Below are 26,699 nucleotides of genomic sequence, written 5' to 3' on the forward strand. Positions count from 1 at the left end.
AGGCCAGGCCAGTGCCTCTGCGTGCAGCAGCCTCAGGCAGGCATCTTGCTGACATGCGGACCAGGCCAGTGCCTCTGCGTGCAGCAGCCTCAGGGCTGTGGCCAGTTCAGACAGCAGAGCAGCCTCATCCCAGTGCTTCCCTGCAGGCAGTTAGGGGCCGGCCTGCAGCACGAGCTCAGACAAGACCCTGGGAGACGGAGGGATCATGCAGGTGTCCAGCGACAGGCATGGCGGGCAGAGTCCATGGGGCCTTGGGCTCCTCACTCCTTCGGTCAGTCAGGGTGACATCTGGAGCCACCTCCATTAATGGCGGGTTATGATTTGGTTCCCATGGAGCCCGTGCCAGCTCTCTGGGAGGAGGACAAGGACGCCTGTGATCACATGCTCTGGTCTGGAGTCACGGCCGCAGGCTCCGAGTCAGCGTGAATCCGCGGGGTTACTCCTCAATCAGATCTGAGCTCTAAAACCCAGACCCGAGGAAGACAAGCGGCCACGCTGGGTGTACCAGTGGTGGAGGATCCTATCTGGCTGCTCCAAGGCTCACATCAGAAGCCGGCTTTGGTTTCACCACAAAATAAGGCATCTAGTGCCCGATTCTGCCTCCAAAGCAGCCCTGGGTCACACTCGCTGTAGGACAGATGTTATTCTTCAGAATCACGCCCTCTGGCAAATGCCCATCATCGGACAAATGGGCGGATGGAGCGTGACTCAGCCACGAGAAGGGGGACGCTCGGACCCATGTGGCCACACCACCAACCCGGAGGACACAGTGCTGAGGTGTGAGTGAGCAGCACTCTCCCTGGCTGTCCTCAGGGCTGCCACTTGGCAGGACATGGGATCTTGGCACAGCCAGTGCCTGCTGAGCTGCAGGTGCCAGCCTTCCTGGCAGCCCGCCTGGTCCTGGGGTGACTGCTGACGGTGAGGCACTCCCTTCCAGAGTCTTCTCTGCACTTCCATGGGTGCGCACAGCTAAGCAGCACACAGCAGCTGGGCTCGCTTCTCCGGACTTGGGTCATGAGATTTCGCTGCACCTCACCCAGTCCTTTCCACAGAGCAGTTCATCTTGGAGACTTTTCTCCTTGAAGGGTCTAAAGGTATGCGTCGTTGTGTCTCAAGCTGAGATTAGAGCCCAGTGCCCAGGAGGGGTAGGTGAATTGTTACCGAATGAAATAGGCGTGCATGAAACCCGAGGAAACCTGGGAAAGCCGCCGCCTCCATCCCAGGGCGGGCACGGGCCGGATTCCAGCTCCAAGCTTGACCCATGGCCCTTGGCTCTGGGATCTGAGTAATACAGATTCAACTGCAGGTTTATTCACAGATTTCTGAATCCCACCCCAGAGGAAGCCCCACACTGGTCAGGATGGTTACAGATTCTCAGTGCCCGCTGTCCAAAATGTGGTGCCCACGCAACCTCCTGTGGCCCCACAGAGCGTGTCAGTCTGGAACCATCACTTTCTTGTACATACAGACCCACCCTCCATGTTCCCTGGATCACACGTCTGTCTCAACATGCCAGTCTCTGTGTCCTGGTGTTGTCCGGGAGGATGCAACATCAGGGAAAGGGAGTAATCGTGTCTGGTGGCAGCTGGCACCAGCAGGCTGTGGGCACTCAAAGCCTGCACCTCGCACCTGTCCCCGTGGGGCCTCGGCTGTCCCTCCACACGACGGGCGTGAGGCCCCCTCCTGCCTCCACTGCCCGGATGAAAGGAGGTGACGGGTGTGAAGGGGCAGAACTCTGCACACAGCGCCCGGCTCTGGGAACCAAACCTGTGGCTCAGGGCAGCACTCACTTCCCCAGGCCAGTCTTTCCACGGGAAGGGTGGTGAGGATGAGCCTAACGGGGATTCCGACCTGGTGGGCCTCCCAGAGGTCAGCCCACCCTCCCACCGGCCTGCGGTGATGCATACCTGCAGGTGAGGATGTCCTGGAACTTGACAAAGGCCTGCGCGGTCACATTCAGCTCATAGATGACCGAGTTGATGACGTAGGAATCATTCTGGACTTGCATCTCCACATCGTAGCTGTGACTGTTCGCCACAGCGAGGAAGATCCTCTCCCCGATGTGGAAGACCTCCCAGTCCGCAGCACCGAATGTCTAGAACCAAAGGAGAGCAGGTGCAGAGGTGTGGGTGGGCGGTGCAGAGGTGTGGGTGGGCAAGTGCAGAGGTGTGGGAGAGCGGGTGTAGAGGTGTGGGTGAGCGGTGCAGAAGTGTAGGAGAGTGGGCGCAGAAGTGTGGGTGAGCAGGTGCAGAGTTGTGGGTGAGCGGGCGCAGAGGTGTGGGTGAGCAGGCGCAGAGGTTGTGGGTGAGCAGCACTCTCCCTGGCTGTCCTCAGGGCTGCCACTTGGCAGGACATCGGATCTTGGCACAGCCCAGTGCCCACTGAGCTGCAGGTGCCAGGTGTGGCACTCCTGCTGGCAGCCTCCTTGGCCACCTCTCTGTTAGTGCCAGCTGTGCCCACCGCTGCCCACCCACAGCAACCATCTGTGTGACTTGCTTCTCAGCAATCCATGCCTCCGCCTACTCCAGGCCCCAGTGCTGTTTGTTTTATGAGCACCACCTGCTGTTTCACCTCTTCCGGGAAGCCCACCCTGGTCCCTCTAGTCCTAGCCACAGACACTGAAGTAACTCTCCAGTTTTCTCTTACACGCTTTCCCTGGCCTTGCAGTTTGGCTGAGGCCTTCCTCTGGCTCTGTAGACAGAAGCCATCTCTGGGTTCCTGGCTTTGTCATTCCTCCACGAATCACTTACCACCCCTCAAGAGGCAACAGGTCTGGGGCTGCACATGGAGGCTCAACTGCAGGCACCTCTGCCACCATCCTTGAGCTGCAGGAGCCTGTCTGCATGTGGGGCCCGCACGGCGGAAGGTTATGCCAGCACACTGGGGATAAAGGTGGTGGGGCTGCACGGGGAAGGGGCAGGCTGCTTCCCTGGGGACAGTGTCCCCACAGGCCGGGCATCCCTGCACACGGTCCCAGGCAGCCATGGCTGAGGACAGAGCTGGTCATGCTGCGGGGCTGCGTCTCTTCCTGACTCACTCCCGTCCTGAGAGCCTTCTGCCTGGAAGGACATCGTGCGCCACCCGGGCCAGGTGCGCGGCAGCTCTAAGAGCCTCCCGTGACAGCAACCACTGGGACGTTTTCTATTTGCCCAAATCAACTGGCAAGGGCCCGGCTCAGACGCTCCCGGGTCTGATGCGACCTGCCCTCCGCAGTAGGTCAGGCAGCTTCCCTTGTTTGTATGTTCAGAACAGGGCTGCCCCGGCGTCTTCTGGTCCCCCTGACTTTCCGGCGCCTGCCCGGCCGGCTCAGGTGCTGCAGGAAAGAGAAAACTCTGGGCCCAACGTCAACGTGCGTTCTCCACGCCCAGCAGGGGGCGCCGTTGCCCGCCCGACCCCGGAGAGCCTGGGCTGCAGGGGAGGGCGCGGCGCTGCAGGGGAGGGCGCCCCAGGTGAGGACGCAGCTCCGTGGGCACCAGGCAAGGTCCCAAGGCAGATCCACAGCCGGTCAGAGGAGCGCACGTGGGTGAGCTTAAGCTAAGAGACCAAGACTCACTAGGCAAGGACAGGGGACTAGGACACCTGGCAGCGCTGAACCCTGGGCGGGGGGCGGGGCCAGGGGCTGGCTGAGGCTTTCCTGGGTCAGCGCGCCCTCCCCTCCTGCGGCTCCAGGAGATGTGACTATTCTATCTGCTGGAGAACAGCTGTCCAAGGCCACCCCATGTCTTTCAAGGGGACTCTGAGACACTCTGGGCCGGTGGGACCTTCAGCATCATCTGGACTTTGCCTCACAGGTGTGCGGGTGGGAGTGTTACACACAGGCCAGTTCTCTGACTTAGCAGAAGGGAAACAGTAATCAGACTGTTAAACCCTGGGCTCCTCCCACACCTGTGCTGAGGAAACCAACTGAGTGGGCAATCCTCATGTGTGTACTCATCTGTACACATGCACACACCGGCACACACAGGCCCATACCTGCAGACCTGCATGTATGCATACATACACACAAACATGGATGTGCACTGTGCACACACACACAAACGCACACACACAGGCACATATGCTTACATTTTTACATGCACGCCCATGCACATGTGGGTACACATGCAGATACACAGGCCTGCTCATGTATACACATGTACACATACACACATGTATATACTCACGCAACCATGTACATGCATGTGTGTACATGTGTATGCTATGTGTGCACATGTGCATATGTGTATACTTGCACACATGCCTGTACATAGGCACATCCCTGCAGGCACACACATGCACCCGCCTGCATGACCTCATCTACACACACGTGCACCCACCCAGCATAGCTCTCCCCACATTGCTGGGGAAGACTGAAGAGACATGCTTCCGGCCCTGGGCGTCCTTCCAGTGGAGCCCCCCCCAATTCTCAGCTACTTACTGATGTTCACCTGTGTTGAGGCAGATACTGATGGTCTGCTGGGGCCAGAAGAGCCTGAAACTCCCTCTCAGGGAAAGCCCCGGAGTGCTTGCCCTGTAGCAGCCCAGGGTGCTGGGAGACCCCGAGCTGGCTGGCTGAGCACTGTGTGGAGAGAGCTTACTGCAAGCTGGGGCTGAGCTGGGCATTGCATCTCAGGGATGAGTGAGGTGCCCTCCCTGCCCAAAAAAGCCCTGGAACAGGGGCTGCTGCAGATGGGGAGCCATGGAGGGGCTGCCTGGGGCCTTGGGGGCACAGAGGACGAGGGCCCAAAGGCATGGAGGAAGGACAGGGGAGTTGGCAGCAGGAAGCAGGGAAGGGTATCCAGGCAGAAGGAACTGCAGGACGGACACGGGACTGAGGGAGCCAGGAGGGCTGGGTGCACACAGAGTGGGGAGCAGGGGCTGGCGCAGGCCTCCAGCCAAAGGTCACGGGGGAACCAGAGGAGGCTTTTGAGCAGAGCGAGGAGGTCAGATGTATGTGGACAGCTCTGAGACCCACAGGAGCTAGGAAGGAGTCAGGACAGAGGTGAGCCAAGTGCTGTGGGGGTGGGGTGGGTCCCACTCCCAAGAGGGGAAAGAAGGGTGGGGTCCTTGGAGACAGGGGCTTCTGGAGACCCCTCAGAGGACTCGGTACATCCCTAGGGTTGGGTGGCACACGGGCTGCTGTGTGAGCCCTGGGGAGGGGCAGGTGGCAGGAGCGTGGGGTGGAGGTGGCAGTGCTCTGGCCACAGCCCTGAGGCTGGTGGAGACTCTGGGTTGGGAATGCCCAAGACGGGCAGTCTGGTCTGGTGGGACCTGCAGCACTGCAGCCTCCAGGGCAGGGACTGTGCCCACGTTTCATGGGGTGGCAGGGAGCAAACCTTGAGCTGAATCTTGGTTGGAGCCCAGGGGGGTGTGTATTTGTTCCAGGACAAGCACGTGTCAGCTGTGGGGGTGGGTGTGGAGGTCTGTCCAGGACATGGCAGTGGCGGGAGTCGGCACTGTGTGGCCACCTGCCTGGCTGCCGCTACCAAGCAGAGCCCTTGCTGGAGTGCAGGGCCAGACAGGCTGGGGGCGGCGGCAGCCAGGGGAGGCTGGGAGGCTGCTCAAGTCACCCTTCTGCTCCCTGCACCCAGCCAGGGTCTGTGCATCTGATTTAGCAAACCCAGGGTCCCTGTTCAATCTAAGTTTCAGACAATGAATAATTCTTTAGTCTGCATGTATCCTATGTAATACTTGAGACATACTTTGGCAAAAAGAAAAATTAGTTTATCTGAAACTGGCAGGAGGCTGGCAGAGAACCCCATGGGGTGTCACCAGCTCCTGCTCCCAGCATTTAGGTGGCTGAGCCCACAGCAGGGCAGTCATTGTCATTGGCTGTCCACAGCCCTCCTCCCTACGCCAGGCAGTCAGGAGCCCCTTGCAGGTTGGCGTGAACCTGTCCCTCTGCTGAAGCTGGGGCCTTCTCCCATTCAGAAGTGAAGAGGTGCCCCCCCCCAGGGGCTGTGCCAACCCAGGCAGAGGGTGTGCAGCGTGGGACCTGCTGTCAGGCCACTCCCAGATTCTAAGCACATTAGGGACTCATAGAGGAGAGAAAAAGAATCTTCACATCAAAGGCCCTGCCAAACCCCGGCTGGCACGGGAGCCCAGCGGCCAGGCACCTGCTGGGCTGGGCAGGCCCTTCCCGCCCTCCCTCCAGTGGAATTCCCCAGAGCCTGGCCCTGCTGCCCTGGCACGGTGCCTGGCAGCTCAGGAGCATCTTGCTGGGATGATAGTGCTTCCGGGACTTGGCAGCCAGGAGCACCTGGAGCCCCCAACAGCTCCCTCGAGGGCGGGTGGGCACCCGGTAATCAGTGGATTAGTTACTGGGCAAAGAGGCCCTTGGGTTCCGGCTTTGATGGGGCAAAGAAAGAGGATGCCTCTGTGGTCTGGGAGTGCCAGGGGAGGGGAGGGAGGCAGGATGCACCCCTGGGGCTCCCTCCCCAGCCGCCAGGAGAAAGCTGTTCCCCAACAGGCCCTGGTGGGGGGCGTACTGGCATCCTCTCCAAGGGTAGCCGGCTAAGGCTGGACCAGCATCCTGGGCAGCCGTGGGGGGGCAGCGCTACTGGATGACAGGTCACTCCCCTGAGGGAACTGGGCTCAATGCACTCCCCAGCCAACTCTTGGGTGCCCCTCTGTGCTCTTCCCGGCCCTGCAGAACCCGCAAGCCTGGTACCTTCTCCAAGCTGCCTAGGCCACTGCCAGCTCCTGCGTCACAGAGAAGACAGAAATCACAGGGCACAGTTGCCACCTTCCCGGAGCCCTCCCGCCCAGGCTCTGCCCAGCCCCGTCAGGCTGTCCTGGGCAGTGCTGACCACTGGGAGGGGCCCCTTCATGCCACCCCCTTGACAGATGTGCAGATGGAGACTCAGAGAGACACAGCCAGGTCTCATGAAGGCATGAGGGTGCTTAGGGGCTCCTGCCTGTTTTTCTAACCACCACACGGCTGCCTGCCGGGTGCCTGTCCCCAGAGTGGCCCCCACTGCGTCCTTGCCCCACAGCACCTCTTGCCCTTCGATCACCATGGAGGCGAGTACACACACGTGTGCCTAAGCGTGCATGTACATGTGTGTTGAGGAGCCATGGGCAGGATGCTCGGGAAGTGTGTGGCACCAAGTCGGGGGCCCAGCTGTGATGAGGGGGTCCCTGCTAACATGGTGGCTGCTGCTGTCCTTGTGAGGACCCCACAAGCCGACAGCTACGATCACAGAACCAAGCTTTGGAAGCTGCAACACCTTCTGAGATCTGCAGCAAACTCACTCAGAAGCCAAACCTATTTTGGAGGCCACATTTGGTGACCGTGACCGCAGGCCCCACTCCATCAGCTCAGGGAGCAGGACCCTGTGCCTAGACTTCTAGGGACAGAACTCACTCCTCCTTTGGTCCAAGCTGGGAAGGCCCAGTCATTGGAGGCTTGGTCTCTCCCACCTGGAAGAAAGTTCTAGAATTCCTGGGGGGATGGGCAGAAAGACTTTGAGGGCAGGCGGAAGAATGGGACATCAAACTGCCTTCCCCAGGGTGGGCAGCCAGCTCCTCACTCATACCTGCCTTTGGGTTGCAAAGTCCTGCCATGCCCACCGACCATTCCTTTGGAGCACTGCACTTAACCTCCAGTGCCCTGGGAACGCCCACCCTGTGTTTCTGGGAGAAAGTGAGCTCTGTGTGCACAGCTCCTCTAACCCCACCTGCACCCCACACCCCCGCAGACCCCTCCAGAAAGGGCGCCTCTCTACGGCACACACGCACTTTCAAAGCATGTCGGCTTCACCCGCTTCAAAGCTCACGTTCATGAAAGACATTGCAAAACTCAAACCAAACAGTAAACAAATTAAGACATCTCTAGGACCTAAAAGGATTTCAACACAATGTGAAAAATGTTGGCAAAGCATGAAAGTGGGCTTTGTGAGTTTTGAGGAATTACTGAGTTGTGAAAATGAGGCTCAGGCCGGGTGGAGAGGAAGCCCATCTATGTGCGCGTGGTCCCAGCGCCTGTCCAGGGCCCTCCTGTGGTGCGAGCAGGACCTGGGCCATGGCGGTGCCCCCAGCAAGCAGGTCCCCATTCCTGGAGTTCTGGTCTGCTTGGGGGAGCTGCAGCCGTGCTTCCTTCTGTCCGCTGTGGTCCTGCTCCAGCCCCTGCTCTTCTCTGATGTTTGTTTCAGGCAGGTGTCACCCACCCCTTGGGACGTCTCCCCGGGTCGCTAGCCCAGACCCTCCCCTTGGCTCCGGTGGTTCCATTTCTGCCCCTTCGCTGCTGGCCCCCTTCTGAGGATGCCCGTGTGTCTCCAGGACACTGCTCCAGTCCTTGGTGTAGATCAAAGCTGCCCTTCACATGCGGCCTGAAAATGTAGACTGGCCGTCTTCCGGGCTGGGCTGCCACCTCCACCACCTCACCCGTGACAGAAGCCTGCGTTTTTCAGTAACCACGTTCCACAAATACCTCCCGACTGCCTTCCAGAACACACAAAGATCAACAAAGCTCAGAATCCAGTCCCGACGTCATGTGATGAAGAGCAGGTAGTCCATCAAACGGATGGGCCCCATGAGCGAAGGGTTGAGATCCCACCATGGTGTGAGGCGTTCCAGGCACTCCCGTCACGGCCCGAACCAGGCTGCAGGCTCCATCCCCACGGGGCAGGCACGGAGGAGGGCATTCACATCGACGCAGGGACATACCTGTGGACGCCCTGGCTCGGCCGCTTATGCCGTGTGTTTGTGGCCAGGTTCCCGAACCTGAGCCTCAGTTTCCACACCTGTGAGATGGGTGTGAGGTGGAATCGCCAACCAGCTGAGGATGTGCAGTCACAGACCACCTTCCAGAAATCTCCAAAAGGCTTTCCAAAACAGGAAGACGAGGAAGGCTGCCATCAGCAGGAATTCCAGGGCTTCCAGAATGAGGCTGTCAGGAGTGAAGGGAGCCGTGCTCCACACGCAGGGCAGGGGCCACGGCTGCCAGGTCTTGCTTATCTGGGAGCACCAGGCTGCCTGCCTGCACCTGGTCTGGGCACCCGAAGGCAGAGCTGCTCCTGCTTAGGGTCTGTGGCGACTGTCCCCCTCAGTGGGTGCTGCTGGGGGCTCCTCTGATTCCTGGTGGGCGGCTTCTGGCCTCGCCTCTTCACCCACGGTGTAGGGTGTGGGATGGAGACGCAGGGCCTCTGCCCTCCTTCCCCTCTCCCTGCTCCGCCAAGCAGCCTGGGTTGTACCTCCACTAATAAACACCAACATCCGTGCCCAGCATTGGACCCAGACAGATTCCCCTGGGTTCGGCCATGGGGCGATTCTCTGAATGACACATCATGATCAGCTTCGTGTGGTCCTGACCTTATGGTAATGTTAGCCCCCAGAGCCAGGGGCCGGGCTATGGCACCACCCACCCAGGCGATTTCTGTCAAGACGACCGACTGCCGTGCCATCCCTGGGGCAGTCCCCCATGCCAGGCAAACATTCTCCTTTCATGCTTAAAATCACAGCACAGGTTCACCTGCTTCGTACTTGGACCCGTGATCTGTGTATGCTGCTTTTCAACAAGTTTCTAGCTGTCCCCTGCTGGGTCTGCCCCCCCCTTCCCTCCTTCCCAGAGGAAGAAAACACACCAGCTCTGCAGGCGACAACGCTCCCAGCTCTCCCATCTTCCCATCCCGGGAGCCCCTCGATCCTGCTCCCTGGGGCTGTCAGTCCCGTCCCACCTCAGCGGCTGCTGCAGAGGAAGATGGTCCTGGCCCGGCCCCGTGTCTCTGCCTTCCTCATCTCCTGCAGTCTGTGTTTCTGTCACTCTTTCAGCACGCCATCCCTGGGCACGCTTTGTGCTCCATGGGCTCCACAGCCCCCAAAGCCCCTCTTATGCCCTCGCTGACCCCAGACCATCTGGGCTGGCTTCTCTCTAGGACACGCACCAGTTCTCATTCCAGAACCTTCCTTATGGTCATCTTTGGGTGGAGCCACCACTTTAGTTCTCATTTCCTGCATCTGGTTGAGTACCCGGGCTTGCTGGTGCACCCCAGGGACATCGCCTCGTCCAGGGCTCCCCCATGCCTCAGACTGACAGCCCGACTGGGTCATATAACCGGCACTAGCCAATGAGCTATGAGCACACATGAGCACAGGGCGAACTAGGCTGGGTCATGTGACTGGCACTAGCCAATGAGCTGTGAGGACATGCAAGCAAGGCCCATCTAGGCTGGGTCATATGACCAGCACTAGCCAATGAGCTGTGAGGACACATGAACACAGGTCCAGCTAGGCTGGGTCATATGACCAGCACTAGCCAATGAGCTGTGAGGACACGCCAGCACAGGCCCACCTAAGTTGGGTCATATGACCAGCACTAGCCAATGAGCTGTGAGGACACATGAGCACAGGTCCAGCTAGGCTGGGTCATGTGACTGGCCCTGGCCAATGGGTTGTGAGCACAGAATCAGGTCAGCCCCTTCCTGCTGCTTCCCACTGTGTGTGCTCCCAGGGGTAGCCCAGACAGGACAGCCAAACCTTGTCTGACTTGATATGAGAACTAACCCAATGTGGCAGGAAGCCACGGACATGTGGGAGCTGTGCACGGCAGCGGCCAGGGGCCTTGTCCTGCGGGGGCACTGCGTACATCACTCGGCTTCAGAACACTGAGCCGTCCTGCCTCCTGATATCCAGGGCTGCCAGTGGGAAATCCCAGGCTGCCGCGGCTCCTGTGCGCTTCGAAGGTAACTTTCCTTTGCTCTCGCCCTCCTTGGTCTCAGCGCCCCTTCGGTCTGATGAGATCTGGGAGGTTTTCTTCAAGGCTTTCTCTGACAATTCCATCACTTTCTTCACCCTCTTCTTTTTTTTCTAGAACTTTGGTTAGCCAGATACAGACTCTCCGGGGTTGATTCTGTCTCCTTTCATTCTACATTCTAGAAGATTCTCTTAACTTTATATTTCAGTCATGTTAATGAATGTCTTCCTTTAATGCTAGCAATTGCATTTTTAATGTCCAAGCTCTCTGTCTCATTAGTAGCATTTTTTATTTCGTAAGTGCAGTATCTTCTTGAATACTTCTGAAGACAATTGTAACTTTAAAAAATTCCTTTCTGTTTCTAGAGCTAGCTCAGTTTCTTTCAACCTATCTTTATTTTCTTTACCCTGACTCCTGCAGTTTTCAGGATTTTTGTCAAACATCTAGGGACCCTTAGCTGGAGAGGATGGCATGGGTGACACGCGCAGCTGGCCAGGTACGCTCTGGGGCACTTAAGCCCCTTGGTGAAGTATCATGAAGAAGATGCTGTAAATTGGACTTGGTATTATCACAGGAGCTTTAGGATTATGGTGTTGGCAGATCTAGGATGATAATCTCCAAAATGCACTCCCTAACCCACTGCAGGGATCCTTTCTCTTGTCACCTCACTTTGTGATTTAGAATGCAGGGCCCCCAGGACAGCAGCCTCTCCGTGGCTCAACAGCTGTTAGGAGACCTTGCCTAGTTGATGAGAAAGTCACTTGTGGTGCCTTTCCATCCGAGGTGCGTGACTCTGCTCTCAAGACCCCTGGAGGCCTGTTCCCCCTTCCCCAGCTCATCCGTTAGATGCTGGAAGTGACTGCCTATGCCTTCTTTCAGGATAAAGCCTCAAGTCCTGCAATTGTTCCTTGTGTGATAACATTTCAGATCCCTTCGTGGTTCTGGCAAAGCTTCCTCCAACATGCTCCAATGTGCTGGGGCTCTGCATGTGTGAGCCTGGAGCCAGCAGGGCGCACATTCATGTTAGGGCACCAGTGTGATCCCGATGACACGTGACTGGTGTGGAGCGCCGGGTATTTCCATGGGAACTGCTGTCGGCCGGATCACCTGTGCTCTGCAGCTGCGCCCAGGTCCACAAGCCACCCTTTCTTTGCTGCTCGATGTCACCATTTGCCTTTTTTTTTTCCTTTTTTTGAGATGGAGTCTCACTCTGTTGCCCAGGCTGGAGTGCAGTGGCGTGATCGCGGCTCACTGCAAGCTCCGCCTCCCAGGTTCACGCCATTCTCCTGCCTCAGCCTCCCGAGTAGCTGGGACTACAGTCACTTGCCACCACACCCAGCTAATTTTTTTGTATTTTTAGTAGAGACAGGGTTTCACCGTATTAGCCAGGATGGTCTTGATCTCCTGACCTCGTGATCCGCCCTCCTTGGGCTCCCAAAGTGTTGGGATTACAGGCGTGAGCCACTGTGCCCAGCCCACCATTTGCCTTTTTAGCCACTGTACCCGCATGTCGAGGCCTCCCTGGGAATCCCAATTTCCAGCCCATATCATGGTCTTGGCCCCAGCTTGCAGCTGCTTTCACATCTCAAACCTCACCTAGTCCGACTCCAGGTCAATGACTGCTGGTCAGAGGGGCGTCCCTGTGAGCCCTGTGGCCATGCCAACCCATAACTGAAGGCTCCTGAACCCTTCTTCAGGTCAGCTGTCTGCACACCAGCACGTGGCCACCAGCCCAGGACACCCTTGTAGTTTCCCAGAGTCTTAGCAGCATGCACGTTGCGGTGAGAGGACTGCGCAGGGACCAGTAAGACAAGGAACTTGTTGTCAGCTCTGTCCTGTGCCACATCAAACCAAGCGACAGGCTGCATTGCTTGGCTTGACCCCAGTTCTGCCACGGGCAAAGCCCTCCACTGCTCTGAGCCTCTGTGTCCTTGTGGGTAACACAGACCAGTGGCAGCAAGCCCCTCTCAAGGTGCTGTGAGGGTGACGTGGGAGGATGCAGGCAGAGCTCTTGGCACAGGCGCTCTACAGAGTCAAGGCTCAGCCAGTGTGAGCTGCTGCCACCACCTACCTCCTGAGGCTGTTACCAAGGCCAGTGGCTGAAAGGAATCTGGCTCACCCCCAACCCTAGTGCACTGAGCCTCACTCTGCCCCCGTGCCAGAAGGCTTATCCCGCCTCTTCCTGGATCCCAGGCACGCTCACCTGTTCCATCCACAGCACTAGCGAGCTCTAGGTATGTTCCTTCTGGCACTGCTGGTTCCTCACCTGGGTACCTGCAGCTCATCTGGGTGGCCACAGCAGCCTCCCAATGGCTCACTCCCTCCCAGCCACTGACCAGTCATTATCGTGCAGCCCTGTCAACCCCACGAGGGCAGGCTTCACGTTTCACTGGCAGCCTATGGCTCTGGATGGTGACCCTGCTGCCTACTCCCAGCCCCACTGCCCTGAAAGTGCTTTCCCACTTTCCCAGCCCTCACTTCCACCTGGTGAGGCCTGGAAAAGTCAGGGGTGTGCTCGCTGATGGCTGCTGTCGTGCCTTGAACATCCACGTAAAACTGCCCTTCCCCACTGGACCGGGAGCGCCCGAAGGGTGGGGCGGTGGCCACCTGGATGATGCTGTGCCGCAGCCTGCCGGTGGGCTGAGCACAGGGGAGCCCCAGTGCAATGCTCTGCACGCATTAACACGTGTGGGTGGGTGGTCCCTGTGAGCCGTGGCTCCTGGTCCGGCCCCTGCGGGCTTCTCAAGGTGGTCACACTCCCGGTTTCCTAAGCTGCTCTCACTCCTGCCGGGTGGAGGGGCTCCAGGAACCTGTGATTGCTGAACTCCATTTTCCTCCCTTCTGTTTGGAAGCTCATTCCCATGTGCTCCCTGCAGGCTTGCCCTAATGAGATGTATGTATGGAATGTTATGTATGGAATGTATGGAATGTTCCAGAATGCCTTCAATCATTTCAGCCGTAAAGCCCCACCCACCACATGCACAGCCTCTTGTCTAATGCAGGGGTAGCTTGGTAAGGCCTGACTGCTGTTGCTGTTTTTCCAGACTCCCTGATGGGGGCGAGGGGTCCCGGCATCAGCGTCCGCTATGGCTCTGCCCCTGTACCAGCCTCACTGGGATGTGGCAAGGGGGCAGCTCATGTGGCAAGAGTGGCCTGGGTTAGTCTCCCTGCCTCGGGTGCAAAAGGCCCTGAGAACATTTCTGCAGTGGAATGAGTCGCCAGGTCAGGGGGCGCAGAAGATTCCGGAAGGACACGAGGGAGGTGATGTCTTATGAGAGGCACGCTTCTAGCAAACAGTGGGAGTGCTGTTACCGGCACTGCAAAGCCCCCGAGCTGCCCCCTCCGGGGAACCGCAGCTCACATAGAGGCTGAGCCCGAGGTGGGAGATGTGCCCCCGCCTGTCCCATACCCCGCACCTCTGCTCCGGTCACAGTCCTCGGCACACTTGCTGGGAGCAGGCAGCACACTGTCCCCGCCCCTAGAGGTGGGACCAGCCAAGGGACACTTGAGGCTTGGGGGGGAACGCCACGTGCTGCCCCAACCCGGCCCCCACACTGGCCTGTGTCAGAGCCAAGCTGCCCAGCTGCCCTCGGGCCAGGGCCCTGACACCCATACAGACTCAGATTAGACTGCAGGAGCTTCCGAGGGGACAAAGGGCCTGTTCTGAGCCTGGGGGCTGCTTTATGGAGAACACCACACCAGGATAGGGCAGAGCCAGGGTGCACCTCCTGCCTCATTTCCGGGCGCCTGGACTGTCCCTGGGCACACAGAGGCTGCCAGGCAAGAAGGGCTCAGACGCCAGGCAAAGAGCCTGTGCTGTCCAGAGGGGCAGGCCCTGCCTGGGTTTTGGGGTCACGGGTGCAGAACAGCACTAGGTTTGGCTCTCGGTGGACCCCCAGCGCATATCACCTGTCCTGCAGGTGCACATGGCAGACGCAGTGGCCAGCGATGGAGAGGCGGGGCTCATGCTGGGGACCTTACCGGGAAGGACTGGAAGAGCTGGAAGGAGCCCAGGAGCCGGATGTAGAGGTGCGAGTGCACCTTTGTGGAGGTGCCGTTGAAGGTGTTGGCCACCACCAGGAACGAGTAGGGCCCCACACTGAAGAACTCCCAGTCGTAGGCACCCGAGGTGGCAATGGTCTGGTTGGCCTCGAAGAGCCGGGTTGCCGGGTTCCACTTGTAGATGACACTGTCGATGTTGTGGTTGTCGCCTGGAACCAAAGGACTGTGCTGGGGACAGGGAGGCAGATTCCACAGTCCCATGGCAGCCCTGATGGAGCCAGAGCCCAGTCCAAGTCCCTGCCCTGAAGACCGCAGACCCATGAGGGCAAGGCCAGCTGTTGGGGACATCCCTTCTTACCTTGAGCCTCTCACCCTCAGCCCCTTTCTGACTCCACCTCTGGGCCTTCACAGGTGCCATTCCCATGTGGAAATGCTTGGTGGCCCCGATCGCCCTCGGGACAGGTGTACATCCCCAGGACCTTCCTGTGTCCTGGAGGTGGGGCCCACCGTGTCCTGGCCCCGCCACCCATGGCTCCCCAGCGTCCCCACAGGCCAGGCCTTCCCACGCACTGCCACCTCTGTCTGGAGGCTCCTCCCTCTCCACTGTGGAGCTCCCCCATTGGGTGGGTTGTGGGCTCAGGGGAGTGCAGAGCTGTGGAGCCTGGGCAGGGTTGGGTCTGGGGGTCCTGCAGGTGGGGAGATGCCCTCAGACCCGGGCCAGCTCCTGGAGCTACAGGACGGCAGGCACTTGTGGTGGCCACTCAGGGCAGTGTCCTGGCCTGGAAAGCAGGTGTCCCGGTGCCTCCCAGGCCGCTGCTCCTCACTGTCTCTGCTAGCACAAGGTGGGACAGCTGCTTGTCCTCAGGAAACAAGGCCATGGAGGCCATCCAGATCGCATGTCCTTAGCAGCTGTCCTCCATTGCACACGTGGCCAGGCCAGCCACCAGGCCAGCATCGCTGCCATGGGCCTGGGCCCACTGCCCAACATCTGCACTCCGTGTGCTGGTCAGATCTTTCCTGCGGGGAGGCTGCTTAGTCAGTCAGTCAGTCATTGAGGTAGTCAATCAGTCAGTTGTCAGTCAGTCAGTTATTACAGTTGGTCAGTCAGATAGTCATTAGTTAGTCAGTCACTGAGATAGGTAGTCAAGTAATCAGGTAGTTGGCCAGTCAGTCAGGTAGTCAGTCAGTCAGTCAGCCAGCCAGCCAGCCAGCCAGCCAGCCAATTAGTCAGTGAGGTAGTCAGTCAGCCAGTCAGTTAATTTGTCAGTCAGTCGGGTAGTTGGTCAGTCAGGTAGTTAGTCAGTTAGTCAGTCAGTCAGTCAGTCAGTTAGCCAGCCAATTAGTCAGTGAGGTATTCAGCCAGTCAGTCAGTTAGTTTGTCAGTCAGGTAGTTAGTCAGTGAAGTAGTCAGTGAGGTGGTCGGTCAGTTGTATCAGTCAGTCAGTCAGGTTGTTGGTCAGTCAGGTAGTTAATAAGTCAGGCAGTCAGTCAGTCAGTCAGGTAGTAAGGTAATCAGTCAGCCAGGCAGTTAGTTCGGTAGTCAGTCAGTCAGTCAGTGAGGTAGTCAGTTAAGTCAGTGAGATGGTCAGTCAGTAAGTCAGTCAGTTAGGTAGTCAGTCATCAGGTAGTTAGGTAGTCAGTCATCAGTTAGTGAGTGAGGTAGTCAGTTGTCAGGTAGTCATCAGTCAGTCAGTCAGTCAGGTAGTTAGTCATCAGTTAGTCAGATAGTCAGGTAGTCAGCCAGTCAGTGAGGTCATCAGTTAGTCAGATAGTCAGGTAGTCAGTCAGCCAGTCAGTGAGGTAGTCAGTGAGATGGTCAGTCAGTAAGTCAGTCACTTAGGTAGTCAGTCATCAGGTAGTTAATCAGTCAGGTAGTCAGTCATCAGTTAGTCAGTGAGTCAGGTAGTCATCAGTCAGCCAGTCAGATAGTCAGGTAGTCAGTCAGTCAGATAGTCAGGTAGTCAGTCAGCCAGCCAGTCAGTGAGGTAGTTAGTCAGTCAGTGAGGTAGTCAGTCAGTTTGTTAGTCAGTCAAGTAATTAGGTAGTCAGCCAGTCAGTTCAGCGGTTAGTCAGGCAGTCGGTCAGTCATCAGTCAGGTTGTTAATCAGGTAGTTGGTCAGTCAGTCCGTCAGTCAGTCAGTCAGTCAGTGAGGTAGTCAGTCAGTTCGGTAGTTAGGTAGTTAGCCAGTCATCAGTCAGGTAGTTAATCAGTCAGGTAGTTAATTATCAGTCAGGTAGTTAATTATCAGTCAGGTAGTCAGTCAGTTGTCAGGTTGTCAGTCAGTCATCAGGTAGTTAGGCAATCAGTCAGTAAGTAAGGTAGTCAGGTAGTTTGTCAGTCAATTAGGTAGTCAGTCAGTGAGGTAGTCAGTCAGTCAGCTAGTCAAGTAGGTAGGTAGGTAGGCAGGTAGTCTCAGTCAGTCAGTGAGGTAGTCCATCAGTCAGTCAGTCAGTCAGTCAGTGAGGTAGTCAGGTAATTAGTAGTCAGAGAGGTAGTCATTCAGATAGTCAATCAGACAGGTAGTCAGTCAGTCAGTCAGTGAGGTAGTCAGCCAGTAGTTAAGTCAGTCAGCCAGTCAGGTAGTTAGGTAATCAGTCAGTCAGATAGTCATTCAGGTAGTCAGTCAGTCAGTCAGTCACTCTCTTTGAGTCAGTCAGTCAGTGAGACCAGTCAGTCATTCAGTTAGCCATTCAGATAGTTAGTGATTCAGGTGATCAGTCAGTCAGCCAGTCAGGTAGTTAGTCAGATAATCAGTCAATCAGGCAGTTAGCCCGTCAGCTAGTTAGTCATTCAGGTTGTCAGTCAGTCAGCCAATCAGGTATCAGTCAGGTAGTCAGTCAGAGAGTCAGGTAGTCAGTCAGTAAGGTAGTCAGTCAGTCTGTGATGTAGTCGGTCATTCAGGTAGTCAGTCAGGTAGTTAGTCATGTAGTTAGTTAAGCAGTCAGGTAATTAGTCAATCAGTCATCAGGTAATTAGGTAGTCAGGTAGTCAGTCTGTGAGTCAGGTAGTTAGTCAGCTAGTCAGTCAGGTAGTCAGTCAGTCAATCAGTTAGCTGTTTTCAGACAAGGAGGGAGGATGGCAGGCATTCTGTGCTGGGAGTCAGTCTGGCAGTCCATGTTTCTGGGGTGGCTCTGCTGTGGGCAGGTGCCCCAGGGACGACCAGTAGATATCCGTCCCCCAGACAGTGAGGAATGGTCCAGAATGCATGTTCACCCTGTGCTGTGTGCGGCTTATTGATTTTTAAAAAGATACACATTCACCCTGCATGCAAATCTTGCTCTGCCCCTGGAATGGTTGCCTCTGGGTGTAAAGGCCACACCTGCCCTACCTTCCCGGTGGTTGGCCACCGCCAGGAAGTGCTCCCCATCCACCTCGAAGGCCTCCCAGTCTCGGGCGCTGTGTGTGGCAATGCTCTGATATGGGGTAAACTTCAGCTTTCTGTGGCTCCATTTGTAAATGACAGAGAACTCCTGACCCTTTTCATCTGGTTCAAAATTAGCCACTGCCAGGAAGATCTGAAAGAGAGTAAACCAGGACCACGTGGTTCTGCTTGGGTCGGTGCCAGGGGCCTGGTGCTGAAGGCTTCTGAACATCAGCATCTCTCTCCAGATCCACGGCTGCTACGTGGTGCAGGGACAGAGGACCGAGGCCCCCGCATTACAGGTCATCATGGTGGGATGGGCGCAGAGCTGGTCATTACATTCATCAAGACCCTTGAAAATGTCCATATTCTTTACCCAATATTTCCACTTCTATTGCTATCTGAAGGCAAAAAACACAAAAGCCAAAATTCCCAAATTCAGGAAAAGCTTCATGCACAAAAATGTTCTTCATAACCCAGATGACCAGAAAAACTCGTCACAACCTGCTCTCCCGTGTTACAGGTATGATCGCCACACAAAGCTGTGTCAGGGCAATCTGTGTAAAACATGAACATGGCACAGTGTGCCCAGGGCTCATAGTGCAGCTGCGTGAACATACAGAATGAAGGGCAAGGTGCATGGTTCATGGACAGTGTGCTTGGAGGCAAGGACACCACATGAACCTACATACTTGCTTGGATGATGGAACGAAATATTTTCCCCTTTGCTTTTCGGAATTTTCCAATTTTTCTTTGATGCAAAGTTTTTTTTTTTAATAATAAAAAATTAAAACCTTATGATGTCATCAATCAAAAAAAATAGTTATTCACCCGCCATACTGGATGCAAATGCAGCCTGCATGAGGGTGACTGTAAGCCACAAGAGAGCAGTTTCTGTCTGCTGTGCTCACTGCTTTAGCCCTGTGTCCAGACAGGGCCTGGTGGGTGTGCTTGGCACATTGTAGTCCAGTGAATGACTATTTGGGGGCAGTCAGGAGGTGCTGTCTCCAGGACATGGCTGCGTGGAGTCCAGGGAGTGGACGGAGCTGGGAAGAGGAAACCCCGTCCTTCCCATCGTGATGTCAACCATCTCCCAGACACACCACCTCGACCCTCTGCCCAGAGCAGCCCTGACAGGAAGGTGGCTGCCAGCCTGCAAGGTCCCACCCGTGGCTCCCCTGAGCCTGGCCTCAGCCTTGTGTGTGGACATCGCGTGTCCTCAACATTTGAGGAAAGGAAGGATCAGGAATGTCCATCTTCTAATGTCTTTCTGAAATGATTTGTGGGTTCTTGACCAGCTCATGTAAACACTCTCAACAGGTTTTAAATGTAGTGATGAGGGGTCTATGTAGAACCAGATGGCATCTGGGAAATGGTCTGGTCTTCCATTTTGTGGGAGCTGAGCAGACTGTCTCAAAGTCACATCCTGGATTTAGGCTGGTGGGCTAATGTGTGCGACTCTGTGAGCCTTTTACCACCTGAACGAGGTGTTGACACCATGAGAAACTCCTTTACCTGCAGAATCAGTGTAGGGGCCCCGCCCGTGGACTCGGGGCTTTCCAAGTGAAAGGGGATGGAGAAAGTCACCGAGCACAGACTTACCTTTTTCCCGATGGTGAAATGCCTCCAGGCCTGTGCTTGGTGCGTGGGGATGTTCTGATAGGAGACAAACTTCCCTTCCGTCCACTTGTAGACCGCGGATGTGGCTTTGCGATTGGCTGTGGCCACAAAAAGCCCCACCTGGGGGATGCGGAACACCTCGATGCCCAGGGTCTCTGAGTTGGTGAACAAGTTCTGATGCTCCTCCACGTAGTCCAGTCTTTCTTTGGCTTGTGATAGAAACACTGTGACTCGGTTAAGATTTCCAAGAACGGAAATCCAGAGTAATCCTCATGGGAGCATGATCCCCAAGCCCCAAGCCACAAGCCACGACTCCTGCGCCTTGGCCTCGGCCATCAGCTTCCACATTTCACTCTCACGGGAAAGGCCTGTCAAAGGGAGGCCACTCACTGCTGCCAGAGGCTTGTGATCTGTGCAACCCCCAGTGATACTGACAGGATGAAGTTTACACATTGTGGCCTTGTTAAAAGGCTCACTGCTTCTATGGCAAGTTGTGCCCTTGATAATGGGAAAGGGAGCTAGCAGCTCACACGTGTGCTAGGCGGAACCCGTGCCCGTTTCTCACGGATAACCCGTCTGGAGCATCTATCGCCACTGCCACTCACCTCCCCAGCAGCAGGAACAGACTGCTGAGAAGGCTCGCTGTAAAAATAACCTTTTAGGCCGGGCGCGGTGGCTCAAGCCTGTAATCCCAGCACTTTGGAAGGCCGAGACGGGCGGATCACGAGGTCAGGAGATCGAGACCATCCTGGCTAACACGGTGAAACCCCGTCTCTACTAAAAAATACAAAAAAACTAGCCGGGCGAGGTGGCGGGCGCCTGTAGTCCCAGCTACTGGGAGGCTGAGGCAGGAGAATGGCGTAAACCCGGGAGGCGGAGCTTGCAGTGAGCTGAGATCTGGCCACTGCACTCCAGCCCAGGCGACAGAGCGAGACTCTGTCTCAAAAATAAATAAATAAATAAATACATAAATAAATAAATAAATAACCTTTTAGGCTTTTCATCTTGGATTTCATCTCTGATCTAGCGGACAGGGAGGGTGTGGGCAGAGGCGGCGGCCGGGCCACCCTACCAGGGAGGCTGCAGGGAGGCAGGCATCGTCTTCCCATGGTTCGGGAAGGGGTACCAAGTGATGCCCAGCCCTGTCAGCCCGTGTGCCATGCCCTGGAGGTTCACATTTCCAAATGAGATGCACAGGCTCGAGGCTCCTGGTGGGGCGGTTTCCTGTCCTGCGTGGCGCCTGCCCTGAGGAGGGCCCGTGGCTGAGAGTCCTGCGTCTCTAGAGAGGGCAGTGTCCTGGCTTGCTGGCCATCCTGGCCGCCGCTTGCTTTGGGGGTCAGTACTGATGCTGCCTGTCACTCTCAGAAGTGCCCCAGCCTGAAGGCCAAGCCTGAGGTCATTCAGAGGTGGCTGAGGTGCCCCCTTTCCTAGCCTCCACTCCCAGTCACGCTGTGCCAGAGTGGCCCTGCATGCCAACGCCCTGGGTGCAGGGCTGCCTCACCTGCTAACACGGAGACCCACTCGTTGCCAACACACAGGTACAGCCCCTTCCGGCTAGCATCAAACCAGAACTGGGCGTCTTCCACGTCGGTACACGGTGGCCGGGGTCCCAGCGTCACTCGAATGTTGGTTTCTGAGGGGAAGACCAGGAAGATGAGTATCTAGCAAGCCAGTGCCCCCCAAGAAAGACGACGCAGGAGGAGGTCCCAAACCAGGCTGCCCTGCCTCAGCCTCTGCGAGCGGGCCTGGAAAGGTCCCTGCAGGCACCTTGGCACAAGCCTGCCACATGGCTGGCGGGGAAGTGAGAACCTGGCCTACTGATGACGAAGGACATCATGATGCCCCGTATGCCGTCAACCCACCCTCTGTCCACTCTGAAAGGCATGGTTTTCCATCCCATGGAGACAGAAAAGCCCTGCTCCTCTGAGAGTCCTCAGCAATTGCACATGGCGCGGCCTCCTCTCGGGAGGGAGTCCCTGTTGACACTGGTATGTCTTAACTACGGCTTGGCTTGGATCTGTGACAGTTTGATCTCCTCACTTCCAGTAGTCACACCCCACTGTGGGTCCTAATTCCGCCACCTCTTGACTCTACGTGGGACAACTGTGCACCTGCCAGCCGGTGCTGGCCAGTGGTGTGACACAGTATATATACCATGTAGCCCGGATGTGTTGGAGGTGGGGGCTCCCCTACCTGGTAACCACTAACCCTGAGGCTCGGGGGCTCGGCTGTTCTCCACCTCGCTGTCCCTCGGGGTGGCCGCTGAGTAGTGGGGATGCGGCGGGGAGGGGCATTTCAGATTCTCCATGGCGCGAATGTGGTTTAAATAAATACAGTCACCCTTGTAACTTCACACAAGAGAAAGCCAAGTGGGGAGGCCCTCTGGGCCAGGGAGATTGTGGAAGACGTGAGTGTAGGGCCAGAGTGGGCCCGACTGGGGCGTGCCGGTCTGGGTAATGGTGGGACAGAGGTGGGGTGGGGAGAAATGGCCCAAACGCTGTCCTTGGGGGTCAAAAGGGGATGAGGGATGTCAGATAGCTCTGGACAAAGACTTTCTAAAGTAAGTTAGGCCTGCTGTCTGCCTGGGATCGCCAGGAAGTGGCTGGATGGCTATCGTGGGAGTGCTTGGAGGGGAGGGCAGGATGACACTGGCCTGTCTGATGGTGCCACCTGCCTTCCTGGGGGTGGGCCCCGAGCATCTCCCAGGCCAATGTGACCGCTGCCCCCCGTGGCAGTGATGACAGGGGCAAGCACATGGGGGGTGCTGAGAGCTGAGCCCTGAGTTCCTGCCTGGTGTGAGGCCAGGGCTCTCACGTCTGCCTTTGGTGCGGGGGCCGGCAGCCCCCCTACTAACCGTAGGGATATTTTAGCACCTCGTTATCTTCTGGCTTCCCCGTGAGAGCCTGCAGGACCCGTGGGATGGACAGCACGGCCAGCGGGGCATTCCTGCTGGGACACAGCCTTGGGGTGGCGTCGGAGCCAGGCAGCAGGACCAGCTGCCTCACCAGGCCCTGCAGAGAGAGGGACAGCTCCTTCAGGCCCACGCTGCTGGGGAGGGACCCGCTGAGGAGGGGACCACTGGGCTTGGCCCATCCAGACCCTGGAGGAGGGTGGGGTGGATGGAATCTAACCTTTTGCAGAGGTAAGTGGGAAGAGTTTACATGATGGTTACTGAGGAGGCCGTGGGAGCAATGGTGAAGAATTGCCTCCCTTCCGAGGGAACTGAACCACAGAAGGGTTTTTTGTGTGAACTTGGAGTGACTGGCTACTCTGCTCATCCAACAGCCCGTCCACCCATCTGTTCATCCATGCATTCATCCATCCATCCATCCATCCACCCATTCACCCACCACTCATCCATCCACCCCTTCATCCACCCATCCATTCATCCATCCATTCATCTTTCTCTCCATCTGTTCATCTCTCCACCCGTCCATCCATCCATCCATCCATCTGTCCATTTGTCCATCCCTCCATCTGCCCATCCACTCATCCATCTGTCCAAACATGCATCGATACATATTCAGAGCATCTGCTATGTGCCACACATGGCTCTAGACACTGGACTCAGCAGGGAACAAAGACCTCTAGCCTCATGGAGTGAGGTCCCCGCTCACACGTGAGTGGAAACACAGGCACTGAGCAGACACACAGCTGGCCTGATCTAGAGACACACAGCTGGCCTGCTGAGAGCAGTCAGCACTACTGAGGAAAGACAGCTCCGGGGAAGAGGCTGCAGGGTGGAGTGTGGGTATTGGCTCAGTGTGGTGGGGGCAGCCTGAAGAGGACCGTTGGGCAGGGACCCAAGACCATGAGGGAGGAGGGTGCCAGGAGGAAACAGCAGTGTGAAGGCGCTGTGGCAGAGACTCCACGCACGCCGTGCCTTCTTTCCCCAGTTAGCACATTCAAGGATCTGTTTAACTAGAGCGGTAGGACAACGGGCCTGGGGCAGTCCCATCCCGCGGCACAGGTGTTGGGAGGGCAGCCCCTCCATACTCGCCGTGAACAGGCCTTTGGCTCTCCTGCGGCTGCCAATGAAGAATCGAGCTCCTGTCACCGACAGGGTGGCCGGGAAGGGCACATCAGCCATTCTGAAAATATCAGAGGACAGCGTTAGGGCCACAGGAGAGCGGTCGCACCAGTTTACTCACACAAGGAGCGGGAACGAGCCCCTCACTAAGCAGCATGCATCCGTGCTGTGGCTGCCACACAAAGGACGGCACACAGGGCCGATCGCCTGCACGGCTCTGGAGGCCAGTAGCCTGGATCAAGCTGGGGCAGGGTTTCTCCAAAGGCTCCAGAGGAGGACACTTCCTCGACTCATCAGCTTTTGGTGGCTCCAGGTGCTTCCCGTGACCTGTGGCCATGTCGCTTGGGTGTCCACCTCTCCCCTTATCTGTCTCCTGGTAAGGATCCTAGTCGCACTGAAGCAGGGCCCGCCTCACTCCAGGATGACCTCAGCTTGACTTGATGACTGCAAAGACCCTGTTTCCAGGTAAGGTCACATTCATGGGTGCTGGGTGGACATGAATTCTGGGGGGCACTTCACCCCAGGGCCAGGACCTTCTGCAGAAGTGTGTGGTGACATGCTTAGTGGTTCTTCCCCATGTCACGGTGAATGTGCCATGGCTTCAGCCTGTACAGGGTCCTCCGGCCCACTCACCCTCCCTCCACTGAGCTCCTGTACCATCACCCAGCCTGGGGTGCTGGGACACATGGCTTCAGGGCAGGAGGGAGGCTGCTGACCCACGAGGGTCTCAGGAGCAGGCGGTCTTGATGAGTAAGTGGAGGCTGAACACCGGAGATGGAGCAAGGTGGGTACCCGCTGGGGAACGGCATGGCTACAGCTCCTCGGCGGAAGAGTAGGGGTGCCTTCGGGCTTGCCTCCCCGCCACGCTGCCACTGTCTCTTGTAAAACGTCTGCTCCTTCCAGTCTTTGCCATCTGGCTGCAGCTGGCCATGGTGAGCTCAGCTCCTGCCCTGCTGTCTCAGAAGGCCCCGTCCTCTGCACACAGCTTGGCCTCTGCTAGGGTCCGGGCTTCTGGCTCCCCGAGCCCTGGCCTGTACCCTCCATGGCAGTCTGTCAAGGACTTAAGTTCTTCCGTGGCCGCAATCGGCTTCAGGCCTGTGACTCCTCATGTCCCACCATCTCCCCCAGGAAGTCCACTTTTAAAACATGCGGGGAACATTCCTAATCATCATGCTTTCAACCCTAATTTCTTCCTTTCTCCCGAGGAGGCAGGTGAATGCTTGTGCAGGCCTCAGGTGCTGCCGCCACATCATTCCCAGCTGCTGTGGCAAAGCCAGAAGTCAGGCAGTGTTGATGTCCAGCCAGAAGGACTTTCTTTATGGGGTGGGAAGCGGCTGCCAGGTCAGGTTGTCTTCAGCCCGCACCGCACCTCCCTGGGAGACTCTCAGCTCTCGGGACCTGAGAACTCATCACCCTCCTAAGGGCCCGAATGAGTTTGGGGTAGGGTGGGAGAGAGGCTATGATAAAAGCGTGTTTAAACTAACTGCATAATAAAAATAATTGTGAGATAAGTTTCATAACAAAACAGAAGATCCTACCTTTGAAAGTAATATTTGAAATAATAATGTAATGTTTAATAGATTTAATATAAACTGGATCATTTGCAATTAAAAAGATGGAAGCACAGCCCCTACTCCACAGTGGTAGATCCTGACATGGGTAAGCAACTGGCTGAGCTATGGGGTCCGAGGGCTCCTGTCCAGGGGACCTGCTGTCAGGCCACAGAAACCAGGTGACGTCAAAAACGAGAAACGAACTCGGCTTCCAAAAGCCCCCATTGTGTCCAGGGCTACAAAGGATAATCTTGTACTCATTTGGAGTTTTTGTCAATATTTGCTCCCTCGTCCGTGAGGAACCTGCCATGTGGAGTCGAAGCCAGGCCTGGGCCTCCAGCCTGGAGGTTGGGAAAGGAGTTACTCTGACTTCCTGCTGCTGCCTGTTGCGATGTTAACGGCCTCCCCACAGTGCTGGGCCCCTGCCAAGTCCCCTGAGCTACTTCTGGAAAAGGAGTGTGCTTGGTGTGATCGCCCTTACCTGGTTCTAAGCCACTGACTCTGATGTGCAGCGGGTTTTGTATTCAAGGTATGGAGAAACATTAAAATCTGGGTTTTGACAGCCTGTGCTTCATAAACACTCCCTGGATTCCCCTTCCAGCCCGAATCCAGGGCATCACTCACCACCTGCTCTCGCCAGTGCCCACTCTGCCCACAGATGGTGAGCCTGCCTTGCCCCACGCAGCCCTTCAGAGGCTCACGCGGATCCTGACCTGACCTCCCCTGGTCAGCCCCTGCCTCATGAAAGGCTCCTGCCCCCTGGGCGGCTCCTGCCCCGTGGATGGCTCCTGCCCCTCCACCCCATGACTCCTGGCCCTGGTCGGCTCCTGCCCCAGGACAGCTCCTGCAGGTGTTGCCCAGCGAGCATGGCTGAAGGACGCCCGGCCTGGCAGGACTCTGCGGGCCGCAGGTGCACCCTCCCCGGGTGGGTACCTACATGTCCACCGGGAGGCCGCAGTCCGTGGTGAGGGAGAAGACGCCTGCAGACACAGCCAGGACCAGCGTGTGCCAGCGACCGTCCACCAGGGCCGGGCTGCGGAAGGACACTCGGGTCTGCCAGGCGCCGGCCGTGTCCTCGCGAAGGAACAGGAAGTGCAGCTGGGCAGGCGAGAACCGCAGGCCGAGGAGCAGTAGGTCGCTCTCCTCCGCCACCACCGTCAGCAGGTACTCGTTCCTCTGCAGGGAGAAGGCCAGGCTCAGGATGGGACGGGGGTAGGGGTTGGGCACGGGGGCAGGGCAGATAGGAAGGGCAGAGGTGATGAGCACAGGTGGTGAGAGGAGCAGGGGCTGACTGGAGGGGCGGGGCGAGGGGGTGTGGTGGATGGGAAGGGCAGGGCAGATAGGGGCCCTCTAATTAGCCCTCTAATAGGGACGGATGGGGTTGATGGAGGGCTAGGGCTGGTGCAAGGGGTGGGGCTGGTGCGAGGAGTGGGGCTGGTGTGAGGAGTAGGGCTAGTGTG

General features: G+C 57.2%; 1 protein-coding gene across 1 annotated transcript in view; it reads right to left on the reverse strand.

Annotated features, from left to right (window-relative positions):
* Positions 1-1,289: 1,289 nt before the first annotated feature.
* The window catches only part of TSPEAR (thrombospondin-type laminin G domain and EAR repeats), a 76,426-nt gene continuing 51,016 nt past the window's right edge, over positions 1,290-26,699 (reverse strand). Inside the window, exons 3-11 of the mRNA XM_011954179.1 lie at positions 26,177-26,415; positions 23,657-23,747; positions 22,511-22,667; positions 21,158-21,289; positions 19,639-19,865; positions 18,004-18,190; positions 14,654-14,883; positions 1,908-2,095; positions 1,290-1,692 (exon numbers count right to left, since the gene is read on the reverse strand). Coding sequence (XP_011809569.1) covers positions 1,449-1,692; positions 1,908-2,095; positions 14,654-14,883; positions 18,004-18,190; positions 19,639-19,865; positions 21,158-21,289; positions 22,511-22,667; positions 23,657-23,747; positions 26,177-26,415 — 1,695 coding nt within the window. The 3' untranslated portion in view covers positions 1,290-1,448. The remainder of the gene's footprint in view (positions 1,693-1,907; positions 2,096-14,653; positions 14,884-18,003; positions 18,191-19,638; positions 19,866-21,157; positions 21,290-22,510; positions 22,668-23,656; positions 23,748-26,176; positions 26,416-26,699) is intronic.

Source organism: Colobus angolensis, unplaced genomic scaffold (genome assembly GCF_000951035.1).
Source record: "Colobus angolensis palliatus isolate OR3802 unplaced genomic scaffold, Cang.pa_1.0 Scaffold38, whole genome shotgun sequence".
NCBI classification, from domain to species: domain Eukaryota; kingdom Metazoa; phylum Chordata; class Mammalia; order Primates; family Cercopithecidae; genus Colobus; species Colobus angolensis.